The sequence below is a fragment of the Polyodon spathula genome, chromosome 9 (assembly GCF_017654505.1).
Source record: "Polyodon spathula isolate WHYD16114869_AA chromosome 9, ASM1765450v1, whole genome shotgun sequence".
Taxonomy (NCBI): Eukaryota; Metazoa; Chordata; class Actinopteri; order Acipenseriformes; family Polyodontidae; genus Polyodon; species Polyodon spathula.
The window spans coordinates 28,339,384-28,353,999 of NC_054542.1; the positions used below are offsets into that span (position 1 = coordinate 28,339,384).

Below are 14,616 nucleotides of genomic sequence, written 5' to 3' on the forward strand. Positions count from 1 at the left end.
TACCTGTTAAATATGCAATAATATGGGCTCTCTATTATTCTCTATACCCGGTTCTGCGTCAATTATTATTTAAGTACCTTACTAACTATTCTAGCAAGTCCACTTCTAGAAATTGAAGTATGATAGTGGTGGAAAAGGGACACTTTTAATGGAATAGTTAATGAGCATTAACAACAGTAGTGAATTATAAAGAATACACACACACACAAACGGATGTTAACCAAGAAGATAATATAATACATCCCTTTAACGTTTTCAGGTGACCAATGTGAGAAACCAGATGATGCATTCAGCTGAGATGAAGGTAACCACTCAGGACATGGAAACGCACATTGACAAAATCCTTGACCTGGTCCGGCACCTGAAAAACCGTGTACCCCTGATCCCTGACCTGGAACAGCTGGAGAAAGAAATCATTGAGGTAAACTGCTAAGGGAACTGCTGGACACAACCATAATAGAGCGCTGTAAAAGCAATACACACGCACATGTTCACTTGTCATAAATGTGTTTCCAGGTTTAATAAGGGTGTGGGAAAGCTAGTTTATTTTCATCAGTGTTTATTGATCACGCAGCGGCTGTGGCAACACAGAAGAGCTAGAACAACATGTTGTGTTCTTATCTGTTAATGTGTTGTATGCATGCTATCTTGTACCGTTCTGGCTGATCAAACTGCAAAATCTGTCATAAGATGCACCCGACACACAAAGCGCGCAATCAGAATTGGACCTCTTTAATAAATGCTAATCTGTTGCTGTTCCCTACTTTTACACAGATTGTAGGTGGAGGTTTGAGCGTTGTCTGAACGTGTCATAATTATGAAGTCGTATCCCACAAAAAACAGCATTTTCTAACACTAAGTACTTTGAACCATGTGAATTTCTGTAAGATGCCCCGCTATACCTCTGGTACCCCTCTTCCTCTGTCCATCTAGCTGCTGAAGACTGAACTGAACATGGTGCTGGAGGGAGCGCAGCTAGAGTCCGCTGGCGAGAACCCAATTAGCCGCATAATGGACAAGCAGAAGCTCCACGATTTGGAGCAGCAAGTTCTGAAGGAGAAGATTGACGCCCTGGCCTTTCGTCTGGAGGAGAATAAAGACTTGCTTGTTGTAAGTATCCAAAGGCCTTTCTGTCTAGATGTGTTGTATGAGACCAACAACAGTGGTAAGCCTGGCTATGGAAACATGAGATATGATTACACGGCCTTGTTTTTGTGCCCAGAACCAGGAGGAGCACCGTAAGCTGAAGGAATTCCTTGACAACAACAAGGACCTCCTGGAGCAGCTGCACCCACGGTTAGCCAAGCTGGACTTCCTAGTGCAGAAGGTCAACCAGCACGACGAGAGGCTGAGTGAACTGGAGAAGAAGACTGAGGGTGAGCTCCCAGGGTGCACAGCAGGACTAGAACTTTCTATGCAGTTTTAACCCTAGACTGCCAAATGTTGCTTGCAGGCAACATTGTGTTTTGTTGTTTATTTGGTTTTATTTTTTCCTTAGTAATTGACAAGTAAGGTGTAGCGTAGTGGAGCCAGAAAACAGTGTTTGAGGCTTATAGTAAAAAAAAACTGTATGAACGCTATTAAAGTTTTTTTTTTTTTAACCTGCTGGCCTGTTAATATCACTCACATTTTATAAGATTTTTGGAATTACCAGAAAGCCATTTTTATTACTGTTAAATGACTAAATGTTTGTAAAAAATGACTTAGCTGCACTATTGGAGTCTAGCCCGTTATAAAGAAGGTATCTGTCTGCCATACATGTGTATGACACAAAATGACTAATAGGGTATATCTTGGGAACAGCCTTTGAAGAAACTTTGCATGGGAGTTTGTTTTGACTACTGACATACCCTGTTTTGTCTTCCAGAACCAGTTTTCAGCGTTCAACCAGTCCGTTTTAAAAACCACCTGCATGAACTTGCACAGAAAAATAAATGGCCTCTACCAGAATTTTCAGAGGAACGCCACCCACTAGGTACTTTCTAACAAAGTGAATTCCAACTACATCTACTGGATTAAAATTAGGGCTGTATTTTATTTACCATTATTGTTTCCTTGCTTTAGAGCAATAATGCTATAAGTATCATTAGGCTTGCTCCTTTCTACCTTTTTTTTTCAGGGGCTAACAGGATACTGTAATAAACCACTCATCTGTTAGAGAACGTAATTGACTGGGATTCTTTATTTTGAACACCGGGAGTCCTTTTGTATACAGGCTATAATGCCGTTTTCGCTGTTTATGACCAGCTGAGCTGAAAACTCATCTGTGATTGAGGGGGTGGAGATACTGGAATCCAAATTTAACAATAGGAAAGCTTGGTTGACATTCATTTCATTTTCTGTAGCTTGCACGTCGCTCTTTTTACGGAATCGGCACAAACGTGCTGTATGCTGTTCTTGTCAGGCTACAGAGGCGTGGTCCTGGTGAACGGAGTGAAGTACACAGGATTGAAGGTGTTCCCTAAAGTGGTGGCAGCGCACCAGGAAGTGGCGATGATTGCCATTGAGCAGCTAACGGCAGAGGGGTGTCTGCTCCCGGACCCGGACACTAGCCAATCAGAGACCAGCTCAACCAGTGCAGGTACCCTGCAAAACGCCTTAATGACTTTCTAGCTAAAGGATGTACATTAAACATACACTACCTGGATGTCGAGGGGTCATTTTTAAAGGTGTGCTTTTATTATACTGGCCTGTTTAACATCCCCTTTTAGTCTTTTTCCTTCATGATGTCAAACCATTTGATCTGATATGCCATTCCCCTTACTTTATGCCCTAGGGAATGCTTTGTTTTTGTTCCCAAACACTGAAAACACAGAATATGTATACAGGTGGGCCATGTTGAAACTGTGAATGTAACATGACGAATGTAATGATTGTTAGATATGTTGTTCCCAGCAGCCCCGTTGTTTTTCTCCTGCGTGACTGTTAAATTGAACACTGAAGTTTCACTCCCAGAGGGATGCAGTGAAAGAGAGGAAGCTGTTGAAGTAGCCTATGCAAGATTAGCATCCATGTTTGGCCTGCAAGCCTCGGCGTCAGGTAATTATGTAATAAGTCATGCACTGTGGTGAAACTATCTTTTTATAAGCAGCTAATGGGAAGTGTTGTCCTATAAGGATTTTATCTTAGCCATGTCACTTTATGACCAGTGGACGAGGACTCTGTGACTAGACAGACTGCACTGCTGCTTACATACAGAACGATCCCTACTGGAAACTAGCAGAGGTCTTCCTGCCTATTGAGACTCATAGCTGAGCGGTAAATAGTTTTCCCAGGATGGAATCAAATATCTTTCAGATACTGCTCAGTGAAAACAACCTGATTAAACAGTCTTGTTACAATAGAAATACCAACTAAATAAAACAACTTTTTCAGGGGCGTCCAAACAGATGGTCCTGGATTTTTTTTCTACATCTGGTTTCATCGAACCTGAAGAGATCTGGGAGACAACCGATGACAGCAAGTTCAAGTGCAAGCTCAGAATGTCAGGGCCATTCAGATTTCAAAGTCAAGGTGAGCGGTGAGGCACAAACCCGGAGGTTTGTCAATGGGAAATATACACAGTATTATCAAAATGATTCAGACAGCTAGTAGTGATACCTAGACCCTTACATGTATACAGATTGAATATGAAATAGATGACCTTATACTAGTGTAGTTACCACTGTATGAACACAAATTATTAAATTCTACATGTTTCACGTTTACATTTAAATGTGCAAGCTCTTATTAACACCCCTATGCTAAAGCGTGGTACAAGTAATTGTAAAGCATGGTAAAGGCTTAGCACAAGGCTGGTACATAAATTAAAGTGACTTTTGTTGGAGGAAGTTGCTTTCAGAAAATGTATGTGAACAACCAACATCCAAACTGATTGTGAGTTAAGAGCAAAAAGAGCAAAACATATTTATGAGAATGGGAGGATTTACAATAAGAAATATACTTAAATCAAATTTTCATAACATTTTTGTGAATAGGTTAAGTTACACTAGTAGACAAAACTCTGTAATGTGTAAGGAGTGTTTTTTCTTTTTTAAAATCTCTTATTTGATTATAGCTGAGCCAGCTATGCTGCAGCTATTTTTGTTACTGTTCTGTTTTTGCTTTTTTTTTTTAACAGCTGGTGCTTCCAAAAAGCAGCAGGCACAACATGAGGCAGCTAAGGAAGCGCTCACCCAACTGACAGGGGTCCTAGGCTGGGACGGTGTCTGTGAAAATGGAAACTACAAGGGGAGGCTCCAGGAGCTGCTGGTGAAACAGGGTCAGGAGAAGCCCACATACGAACCCTTCACAGGGGGCAGTGGGAGTCCTGGAGACAAAACTCGTCCAGGTGTGTGATTGTATTCCCTCTGTGTCCCACCCTCACAGAATCATGTAGCCCTGCAGCAGTGTCTGTGTGACCCACTCTCACAGAATCATGTAGCCCTGCAGCAGTGTCTGCGTGCCCCACTCTCACAGAATCATGTAGCCCTGCAGCAGTGTCTGTGTGTCCCACCCTCACAGAATCATGTAGCCCTGCAGCAGTGTCTGTGTGTCCCACTCTCACAGAATCATGTAGCCCTGCAGCAGTGTCTGTGTGTCCCACTCTCACAGAATCATGTAGCCCTGCAGAAGAGTCTGTGTCCCACTCTCACAGAATCATGTAGCCCTGCAGCAGTGTCTGTGTGTCCCACCCTCACAGAATCATGTAGCCCTGCAGCAGTGTCCGTGTGTCCCACTCTCACAGAATCATGTAGCCCTGCAGCAGTGTCTGTGTGTCCCACTCTCACAGAATCATGTAGCCCTGCAGAAGAGTCTGTGTCCCACTCTCACAGAATCATGTAGCCCTGTAGCAGTTCACCCAGAGTTGCTATGGGCTGATCCTGTACAGTACTGTCGCCATTCATCTTCAATGTAGGAGCAACATGAACAAACAGCTAACTTAATGCCTCAATGTCTCATTTCTGTAATGGTTTACCCTGTTTTTCTATCTTTCTGAGCAGCTCCCTCAGTCTCGATTGTTGAGTCCTGCAAGGATAAAGAAGTATCTATAGCCAGTCCCTCTGAAAGGCCAACAGCAGCACCCCCTCAAAGAAGCACGCTACAGCCAACCAGAGTGGCAGTGGCTAAACCTGAACCAGCTGGTAATGCATTCCATTTACTGCTCCAGAGCTGTCTTCAAGTCTGTATGGTGTTTAGTTACATGTTTTCACAAAGGGAAAACTGCATCCAATTGGTAAATGTCTGTCCTTTGAAGCACAATAAAGTATATACTGTTACTGCTTCTTTTTCGCTGTTCTGTTTAGATATAAAGTTTATCTTGTATTGATCCATCTTGGCAAATAAGTGACCTGGTTTAAGCCTTTTCCTATCAGAATTATGGAGCGAGTAAATGTGTGGAATTTTATGGACAATCAGATAGAGAAGGATATGAGGTACTACAAATAGCTGATTCCTGAAAGACAGTGTTCATGTCTACGTTAAGCCTGTTGTTTTCACGCGCAAGCCAAGAAAAATAAATCCAAAGCCACCATGAGGTTTTGTGCGTAACTAGCTGTGCACTGGTCTTCAATTTTTTATTACTATAATGAACTCTTTCATTGTTTTAGTGACATGTTTCTTGTTTTGTGTAACAAGTCTGTCAAAAAAAATCTTCTTTAAACAGCAACTCAGTTATTCTTTGCGAGTGTGATTGTCACGTTGAAGAAAGTAATCGACCCACCAGAAGTGCACAGCGAGAAGGAGGAAGCCATCCAGGCGGCCTATAGGAACCTGGCGTTAGAGTTCGGCCTGACAGAATCAGTCCCCGGTAACCGTTGCCATGCACATTTTTCACGAGACTCATTTTAGAAAGGCTGAGTAGTGCATTGTCAACTAGTTTCACAAGCAACACATTCTTGCCTAACAAATAAGATATGATAAACACAGATGAACTCATGGAATATTTGAAATCCCCCCCCCCCCACACACACAAATATAATGAGATACAAAACTGGAAAACAAATTATAATTATGTATAGATAATCTGGCTACCAAAGGAAGAACAAAATATATGTTGTTGATTAACAAAAAGCATTTGGTAGTCTTGAAACTGTTTTTACTCTTGTTGGCTTCTTTAAGAATGATCTAAAACAGCTTGTGGGTACCAAACTTTATTCGCTGTATGAAAGCCAATACTTTGTGGACTGTTGTGATGAATTGTGATGAATTTGACAAAAATGTACCTATATAGAACTGCTCAGTGGATTGTGATGAAATTTGGTGTACAGAGTCATTCATTCTTATCTTGTGTTAAGTTGTTTAGTTATATATTGTGTGTGGTTTTTTTAGGTGTTCCTGTGAAGAAGATGGTCGTGGATTACTTCACTAAATGTGGTTTTAAGGAACCTGATGAGTTCTGTGAGCCAGCTGGAGACAATAAGTTCAAGTGCAAGCTGGATCTCTCTGGCGATTTTCGATTTCACAGTCAAGGTGAGGAGTTTAAACATGTTCCGTCACTGAGAGGAGCGCTGCATGCAGTTTACTTTCTTTTTATATACTTGCAATAATAGGTGACGTCAGACAATCCCAGGGCCTTTAGTGCGATATGATGAACATGGAATTTAATTGCCTAAAAGTTGCATTATCACAAACATCCCACCATACTCATGTAAGCCTTGTGAATATACAATAATGATACAGCCTATGCTAATTCGTCTCACAATTACCCTCAGGAAGCATAAATAATATGCACAATACTTTTTTTTAGATGGTGTTACCAAAAAGCAGCAGGCACAACATGAGGCAGCTAAAGAAGCGCTCATCCGACTGGCAGGGGTCCTAGGCTGGGACGGTGTCTGTGAAAATGGAAACTACAAGGGGAGGCTCCAGGAGCTGCTGGTAAAGCAGGGTCAGGAGAAGCCCACATACGAACCCTTCACAGGGGGCAGTGGGAATCCTGGAGACAAAACTCGTCCAGGTGTGTGAGTGTATTCCCAGTATCTCGTGTCCCACTCTCACAGAATCATGTAGCCCTGCAGCAGTGTCTGTGTGTCCCACTCTCACAGCATCGTTTAGCCCCACAGCAGTGTATGTGTGTCCCACCCTCACAGAATCATGTAGCCCTGCAGCAATGTCTGTGTGTCCCACTCTGACAGAGTCATGTAGCCCTGCAGCAGTGTCTGTGTCCCACTCTCACAGAATCATGTAGCCCTGCAGCGGTGTCTGTGTCGCACTCTCACAGAATCATGTAGCCCTGCAGCAGTGTCTGTGTGTCCCACTCTCACAGCATCATGTAGCCCTGCAGCAGTGTCTGTGTGTCCCACCCTCACAGAATCATGTAGCCCTGCAGCAATGTCTGTGTGTCCCACTCTGACAGAGTCATGTAGCCCTGCAGCAGTGTCTGTGTGTCCCACTCTCACAGAATCATGTAGCCCTGCAGCAGTGTCTGTGTCCCACTCTCACAGAATCATGTAGCCCTGCAGCAGTGTCTGTGTGTCCCACTCTCACAGAATCATGTAGCCCTGCAGCAGTGTCTGTGTGTCCCACTCTCACAGCATCGTTTAGCCCCACAGCAGTGTATGTGTGTCCCACCCTCACAGAATCATGTAGCCCTGCAGCAATGTCTGTGTGTCCCACTCTGACAGAGTCATGTAGCCCTGCAGCAGTGTCTGTGTCCCACTCTCACAGAATCATGTAGCCCTGCAGCGGTGTCTGTGTCGCACTCTCACAGAATCATGTAGCCCTGCAGCAGTTCACCCAGAGTTGCTATGGGCCGACCCTGTACTGTACTGTCGCCATTCGTCTTCACTGTAGAAGCTACATGAACAAACAGCAAACTTAATGCCTCAATGCCTCACTTCTCTAATGATTTGCCCTTGCCTGGAACTGGGTGTGTGAGGTGAGAACTAAAAGGGGAAGCTCCATTTTGACAGTGACTGTTAAATAGTAAGTGGATATAAGTGATGCGCAGGAAAGTGACTTAATTTGTAATACAGTCTTGCCAAGTTTTTGTGGTTTGTTTTCACAGCTTCCTTGAGTACCTGTGTTGACTCTGCCAAGCTGGAAACATCAGCAACAACAGGGGCCTCAGAAACAACAGGGGCCTCAGAAACAACTAGCTCTGTAACCTCGGCAACAAGGCGTGCAGACTACTGCCTGGCTCCTCAGGACAAGAAGCCAAAGATTGAATCACCAAGTAATGCAGACAATAGCATGTAACTCTCCTGCTCAGCTTTAACTCAAGAGTTACTTAAATAGCTTGTTTTTGTGAAGTTTGACATTTGTAAAACTACTCTAGGCTGTGGTCAAAGATAACAGCAGTTATGACAGCTAGTTCAGAGGACATTAAAGGGTAGATGCACTAAAGTGTTGCATCTGTCGCAATTATTGCAAACCAGTCAGAAGTGTAGCGTGAAATGTACTAAACAAATGCAACGCTGTTGGCATCATTTTAACGAATGCTTTGCATCCGCAGTTCTTAATTGTGCTTTAGCCTTAAATGAATATGTAATTCTATGCATTCCTGCAGAAATTCACAAAACCCAGGGTAGAGACAGCGCAAATGAGGGATCAAAAATATTGTAATGAGGTGTACTAAAGCTGCGGGCAATTGCAACACTTACAATCAGTTTGTTAAGATCTTTTGAAAGCACGTTTTAAACGCAATTGTTGCTGGCGTTTCCCAGGCAACTTTTTCTAGTGTGTTGCCAGTTGTGCTCAATGCATTTTTGAGACGAACACCCAAGTACCAAAAGTGTACTTTTGGGTGTACTTACAAGCATTGAAATCAAATTTCTATGGCATTTCTGGTTTCCCCAAGAAACCCAATAGACTGCACACATGTGCCACTAACCCCTCCAGCTCATTCTGAGCATCTGTACAGGACCGTGATCTATTGTGTATTAATTGTCTAGGCTACTGACCAAGTTAAAAATAATAATAATTAAAGTAAAATTAAAAAAAAAACATTACATCGTTTAATTTCAATTTAAAATATTCGCATTGTGCACCAATGTGTGCAGTGAAGCAGCAGCATGATTTATTTGGTGTTACCAGCAGGCTAAAGAACGAAAAATGTGCGCTGGGCATTCATTTGATTTTACTACTGTACTGTGTACTGTATATGCCTACTGAACAGATCAATATTTTTACATGATGTAATGTGTAGCCTACCCAAAACACATTAGCGTTATTTCAGAACAATGATTTATATTTAAAATACATTGAGAACTGTAAATGTATGTGTGTGCGATGTTATTGTATTGTTTTTAAACCTGTCACCTCCTTATGTTGGACAAACATGTCCGGTGTAGCGAGGGGCTACTGCATGATTATGAAAAGCTTTTTGGGGCTGAAAGTGGGGGCCCCACTATAGAATCTGATGGGATTAAACTGCCTTTCATGTTTTATATATATAACAATATTAAAATAGGTAAGATGAAGACGGAACAGAATGCATTGTACAGATGACATTTACATTTAACAAAAACAAAGTTGTTTTCATTCTTGCACCCTTGCATGTATAGACGTTATCCTTAAGACACCCTCTGCTGCAGCAAACCACAACTCAACTAGCTAGAGTTCTCGCTAAGGAGACGCAAATAATAGTACATACGACAAAATGTGCACTTTGCGAATTGTCGTAATGAAAATGCAAATTGCGGTATATTTGCGCTGTGACTGGCCCATCTACCCCTAACTGTTTTTTCCCTTTTGTTGTGACAGAGCTGCAGAGCTTCCTGGAGAAGTTTCAGCTTGTTCCACCCCAAGTGATGAACCAGCTGAGTGTGGAGAAGGTGTGCGTCTGGAGAGTGTTAGTTGATGTGAGCAACTTCACCATTAAAACTCAGGAGAGCTACAAGTCGAAGAAGGATGCCAGGCAGATGTCATACTTAAAACTAGGAACCGCCATGGGCATCTGTGGATCAAATGTTGGTATGTATTTATCAAAAAGCTACTGCTAATGTTATCCTCGTGAGATTTAATACTGCAGTGTTGGAAGGCTGCGGATGTAACTTTGTTAAGAGTCTGTCTGCAAAGATCATCATCACTGCCAAAGATAGTCTGCTTGAAGAGGTCTGAATTGCTCATTGTGGTTAACATGGGAAGGCTGGTTTCTGTGCAATGTTCCACTATGATCTACGCAAATAGGTATTAATGTACTAATACAGTTCACCATAAAACTACAGTAATCACACTCCCATCACCCTAATATTAATAGATGTAGATATTTTTATAATTGTAGATATGTTATATTTATTTATTTATTTATTTATTTTTACAGATGTGACCAATGCCACTGCTGTAGTGAAAGGGCACTTGACGAAGAGTAACTCTCTTGATTTACTCTCAGAGGACTTCAATAAATTACAAGACAGGTTTATATGTCTGCTAGCAGTGAAGTCCTACAGGTTCCCATTCACAGGAGAAGGTACGATACTGGTTCACTAGACACTTTCTTTTTTAGGATTCTCATTTGTTGTAGTGACACATTCAAAAGGATTTCAAATGCGGCATTCTCTAGCTACCGCATGCAGTGTACTGTATTCACAATTTTACCTTAGAGATGCCGGGAACCAACAAAGTACTAGCTAGATACCATGCGAGCTCAAGAAGTGTAACAGCATTTCTATGCATATTTTTTTACGCATTAAATTTGAATATCATATGTTTTTTCAATTCGTAAAACACCCAGTCCGCAGCTTGTCCGGAGCGCTGGTTCCAGAATAACGGGGCCTTGCTTTCATCCATCCAGGTTCTGATGAACACGCAGCTAAACGAGAGGCCTGCAAGGCTGCGCTGTTCCAGCTGGCCCAACTGTTCGACTGGGGATTAGCTGCCAAGGTGGTGAGCAATGGGGACGCAGAGGGCAGGCTCACCCAGCTGCTGCAGGAGTGTCATCAGGAGCCACCCTCCTTTGAGTGCGTCGAGACCCTGCACACAGCCACGCTGCAACTGCAGTTCAACACATACTCCGTCTGGAGTAGGGGAAAACAGCACACCACTAAGAAGTCTGCCCAGAGCGAAGTCAGTATGCGCCTGCTGGGGCTGCTGGGGGAGAAGGAGATAAGTGGGTTTCTCATTTTTAAACTTCTCTTCTCACTGTCTGGACAGTGCCGGTAGAAAAACAATACGTGTGCCATGCTGTATGTGATAAAATGCATGTTTGTTCAGGGCAACCTTGTCTTTTCCCTATCTGACTTAAACAGAAACGTGAAATATCTTCAAAAATACATGTGCTGTTGCGGACATTTATTAACAAAAACCAAAGAAAAAGGCACAAGGGTCAAAACCAAAGGCTTAAACAAAAACGTCTGTCAGAGTGTGCATTTGCATTGGCCTTTAACGATCACGCACGCACGCACGATAAAGGATTTCTCCTTCATTTTATGCATGTGGCCACTCCCCATTTAGCATCAATTACCTAACTGGAGAATTGCCATACCTGTGATTACTGGCAGGGACAGATTTAACCCCATCCCTGCCAACCTTACATTCACACACACACACACTATTTACAGCAGTAGGGCATCAAACCTGCCACATTACATATTTACTCAAACACTAGTTTTTGGTATTAAGGCACAGTCATCTCACTTTAGGAACTTTCTGCCATAGACATATATATTGCAGGCTAGATTGGCCAAAGTGTCTTTATAGAAGTAAGAGCCAGCGCCATCTGATGATCAGCTACTTTGGATCAATTTCCTTCTGTTTTGCTGGCAATGCAGAGCTGTGCCCTAGACGCTGCCGCATCCTAATAAAATGACCGTTTGACTGATATAGCCTGTGCTACAAACTATATGCCTATAGCAAGCAAATAGAACTAAAGAGAAGCACCTTGACATACAATGTGAGTAACTGCAGTAAGAACTACTCTGAATGATGCAAACGCTGTTCGTGTCCTGGCTGTGCGAAGTCCCTGGTCTTCACAAGGGATTCCAGAGGGAGCATCGCATTGGCTCTGGTGCTCTCATGGGTGAGGGAGGCTAAATCAGCAGGGACTTTCTCCTCATTGTGCTACAGCAGACCCTAAATTAGGGAGAAAATCCGGGTTAAATTAATTGGGCATTCAAAATTTTTAATAAGCACTGCAAGCATCATAAATTGTATTGTTCTTGCTTATATGTTTAGCTCAGAATTTATGAAAGACTGTTTCGTATCGACTTCATTTATGTATCTATTTTTTATTTTGCTTATTCAGATTGCAGCATCCCAGTAAGGAACCGAGTTCAGGAATGGTTCGCAAAAAAGGGTTTTCCGATTCCCGATTATGAGGATACTGAAGAAAGTGGAGCAAAAGTGACGTTCTCTGCAAATATTGACTGCAGCCATACAGGTAATTCACTTCTCCAAATTCACTTCTACAAATTCTGCAAGATAATTTCATTTTGTTTAACATCTATAGACAAAGGAGAGGATTAAACCACTAAACACACCATTTAGTTACAGCTAAACTGAAAATCCATTAATCCAAGAAATACACAGAACTGTGTCAAGCTATATGGTTGTTCATTTGATTAACAGATTCCCAGCCAAGTTTGGAGCTTGCTGAAGATAAACTCATGGACGAGCTCCTTGGTCGTATCCGGTACATTGTGGAGGATGATATTGAGTAGGGGCTTCCCAGATGAATGAGGCAGAGCTTTCCTAGATGCTGACGAGACAGAATAAAAATGAAAATTTTTCTGATGCTGTTCTGGAAGTGAACGCCTGTTTTCCCATCCCTCCACTATGCTTTTGTTTCCATTCCTATCTGGCCTGCATGTTTTATGCTGAAGAGGCCATGTACAGACACTGCATGCTCGTTTATTACGAGGTTCAAATCAAACACTAAGCACTTCTAGATGACCTCCCTTATAAATGACTTATTGTTAAATACAAGTACATAGACATAGATAGTTTCCTGCAGAATTGTTTAAATATGTTATCTGAAAAACAGTTGTGATGGATAGTAAGTTTTGCTCTGAAGCTTTAATGCAGTACACTGTTTTAGATCCAAAAGCCAACTGTATTCATAATACTGAAATAACAGAAGAGTAATAATCATTAAATTGTATTTTAAAGTCATTTTATGTGGGAGCTCATTAATTGATTAATTTATTTTGCCAGGGTCTATGTGCAATGCAACCCACCACTTTGTTAGTAAATGTGTGATTATTGACTATGGTTTTAATATTTAAAGACTTGCTTTGTGGGATTACCTAGGTTCTATCAGCCTCACCCAGAACTGTTAACTTCATAGAAAATCAATGGGCAATCCATCCTGATCTTCCTGTAGTTAAAGCTTTTAAATGTAATTTAAAACAAAGTTCTTGACAAGCAATGAATATGAAATTCTGAATGCTTCTGGTGATAAAAAAAACCCAAAACATATAATGAAAATAAAGAAATCTGTTTATGCTTTTACTGAGCAAGAAGGGGCCTGGAATTATTGGAGTCTTATATTTTAAATGTTGACGCGAACAGAGACGGTTAACAGCATCATGATGATACCTGAATCGGTCAAATTGGGTTAGCACCCTGAAAATGTATTTGAAATGGCGTAAAGAATGTTGTTGCAGGTTCCTTGAGGTGAGTTTCATTTGAGGTGTGAAACCATGAAAACAACACTGAAAAGTTCATAAATAAACTACTCTCTGCATACCTATGTAAGTGACTTATTTTTAAAATTCCAACTTGTCTAATTTGTAGTGAATTGAATCTTGGCACACCTGTAATTGTAATTACCATATAATTGATCAATTACACACCGTTCCAAGCTGTTGTGTTTAACACTGAGCATTCGTCTTGTATTTTCAACCACTTCTAGTGAACACATTTGTTTGAGAAAACGTTATATAGTATGTTTCTGTAGTCGTCCTTCAAATCAACAGTACGAATGTCACTCTTGAAATCAGGACTTAAAGGATGTGTTGCAGTAAGAATACCTCTATTAAGAAAGGGGAACAAGACTAAAAGGCTAAAATATGCACAAGAACACAGAAATTGGACAAAGGAACAACGGTCAAAGGTGCTTTGGACTGTTGATGGATGGACGACGACACCTGTGCCTTCTGCCAGTTCTGTTGTCAATTCAACACTTGTCTTCCCTTTCTATTCCTTAAGGATATTATCTTCAAGTATTGCAAATCCTTGTTATTGCTTTTTGGGTCTTCTAGTCCTGGGTTTGTCAATTACAGATGATGTTTCTCCTTTCTTGTTGATTATGCTTTGGATACCACATTTTGAAAATAGAGTGATGCAGGCTATTTCACTCAATGTTTTTCCTTCTTTATGTAAGTCAAAGTTGTTGTAATAGTAGAATGCACCACTAGAGGCTTTGGGTAAATTGTTAATGCTCCAGAGTAGAAAAATGCAACATATCTAAGACTTTTGCACAGCTCTCTCTGTGTGTGTAAAATATCTTACATGTTAATAAAGTAATTGGCGATCTAAGGAACATTAAAAGTTGTATTTGATTTTCTTTTCTCAAATACAGCTAGTGTTTTTCCTGCCAGAACAATATTAAACTCATTGTACTTCTGAACTGATCCAGCAGTTCATATTTTGGATGAAATTCAATACATGAGCCAATGTCATGAAAACTTGGTCACCATGAGAGGGGTCTACAGTATGTGGAGTAACCTAGTGTAACATATTTCAAGTATACAAATA

The 14,616-nt window shown here is 41.4% G+C and overlaps 1 protein-coding gene across 4 annotated transcripts in view; it reads left to right on the plus strand.

The window, feature by feature from the left end:
- The window catches only part of LOC121320604, a 16,077-nt gene extending 2,472 nt beyond the window's left edge, over positions 1-13,605 (plus strand). The window contains exons 4-21 of one of the 4 annotated variants that reach the window (XM_041259073.1): positions 260-421; positions 934-1,110; positions 1,223-1,376; positions 1,868-1,975; positions 2,405-2,581; positions 2,881-3,039; positions 3,376-3,513; positions 4,121-4,330; positions 4,983-5,123; positions 5,645-5,788; positions 6,310-6,450; positions 6,728-6,937; positions 7,988-8,155; positions 9,685-9,894; positions 10,244-10,390; positions 10,715-11,029; positions 12,164-12,298; positions 12,487-13,605. In XM_041259073.1, the coding sequence (XP_041115007.1) occupies positions 260-421; positions 934-1,110; positions 1,223-1,376; positions 1,868-1,975; positions 2,405-2,581; positions 2,881-3,039; positions 3,376-3,513; positions 4,121-4,330; positions 4,983-5,123; positions 5,645-5,788; positions 6,310-6,450; positions 6,728-6,937; positions 7,988-8,155; positions 9,685-9,894; positions 10,244-10,390; positions 10,715-11,029; positions 12,164-12,298; positions 12,487-12,578 (2,988 nt within the window). In that variant the 3' untranslated portion in view covers positions 12,579-13,605. The remainder of the gene's footprint in view (positions 1-259; positions 422-933; positions 1,111-1,222; positions 1,377-1,867; positions 1,976-2,404; positions 2,582-2,880; positions 3,040-3,375; positions 3,514-4,120; positions 4,331-4,982; positions 5,124-5,644; positions 5,789-6,309; positions 6,451-6,727; positions 6,938-7,987; positions 8,156-9,684; positions 9,895-10,243; positions 10,391-10,714; positions 11,030-12,163; positions 12,299-12,486) is intronic. The other 3 variants (XM_041259074.1, XM_041259075.1, XM_041259076.1) reach the window with 3 other exon arrangements.
- The last annotated feature ends 1,011 nt before the right edge of the window (positions 13,606-14,616 follow it).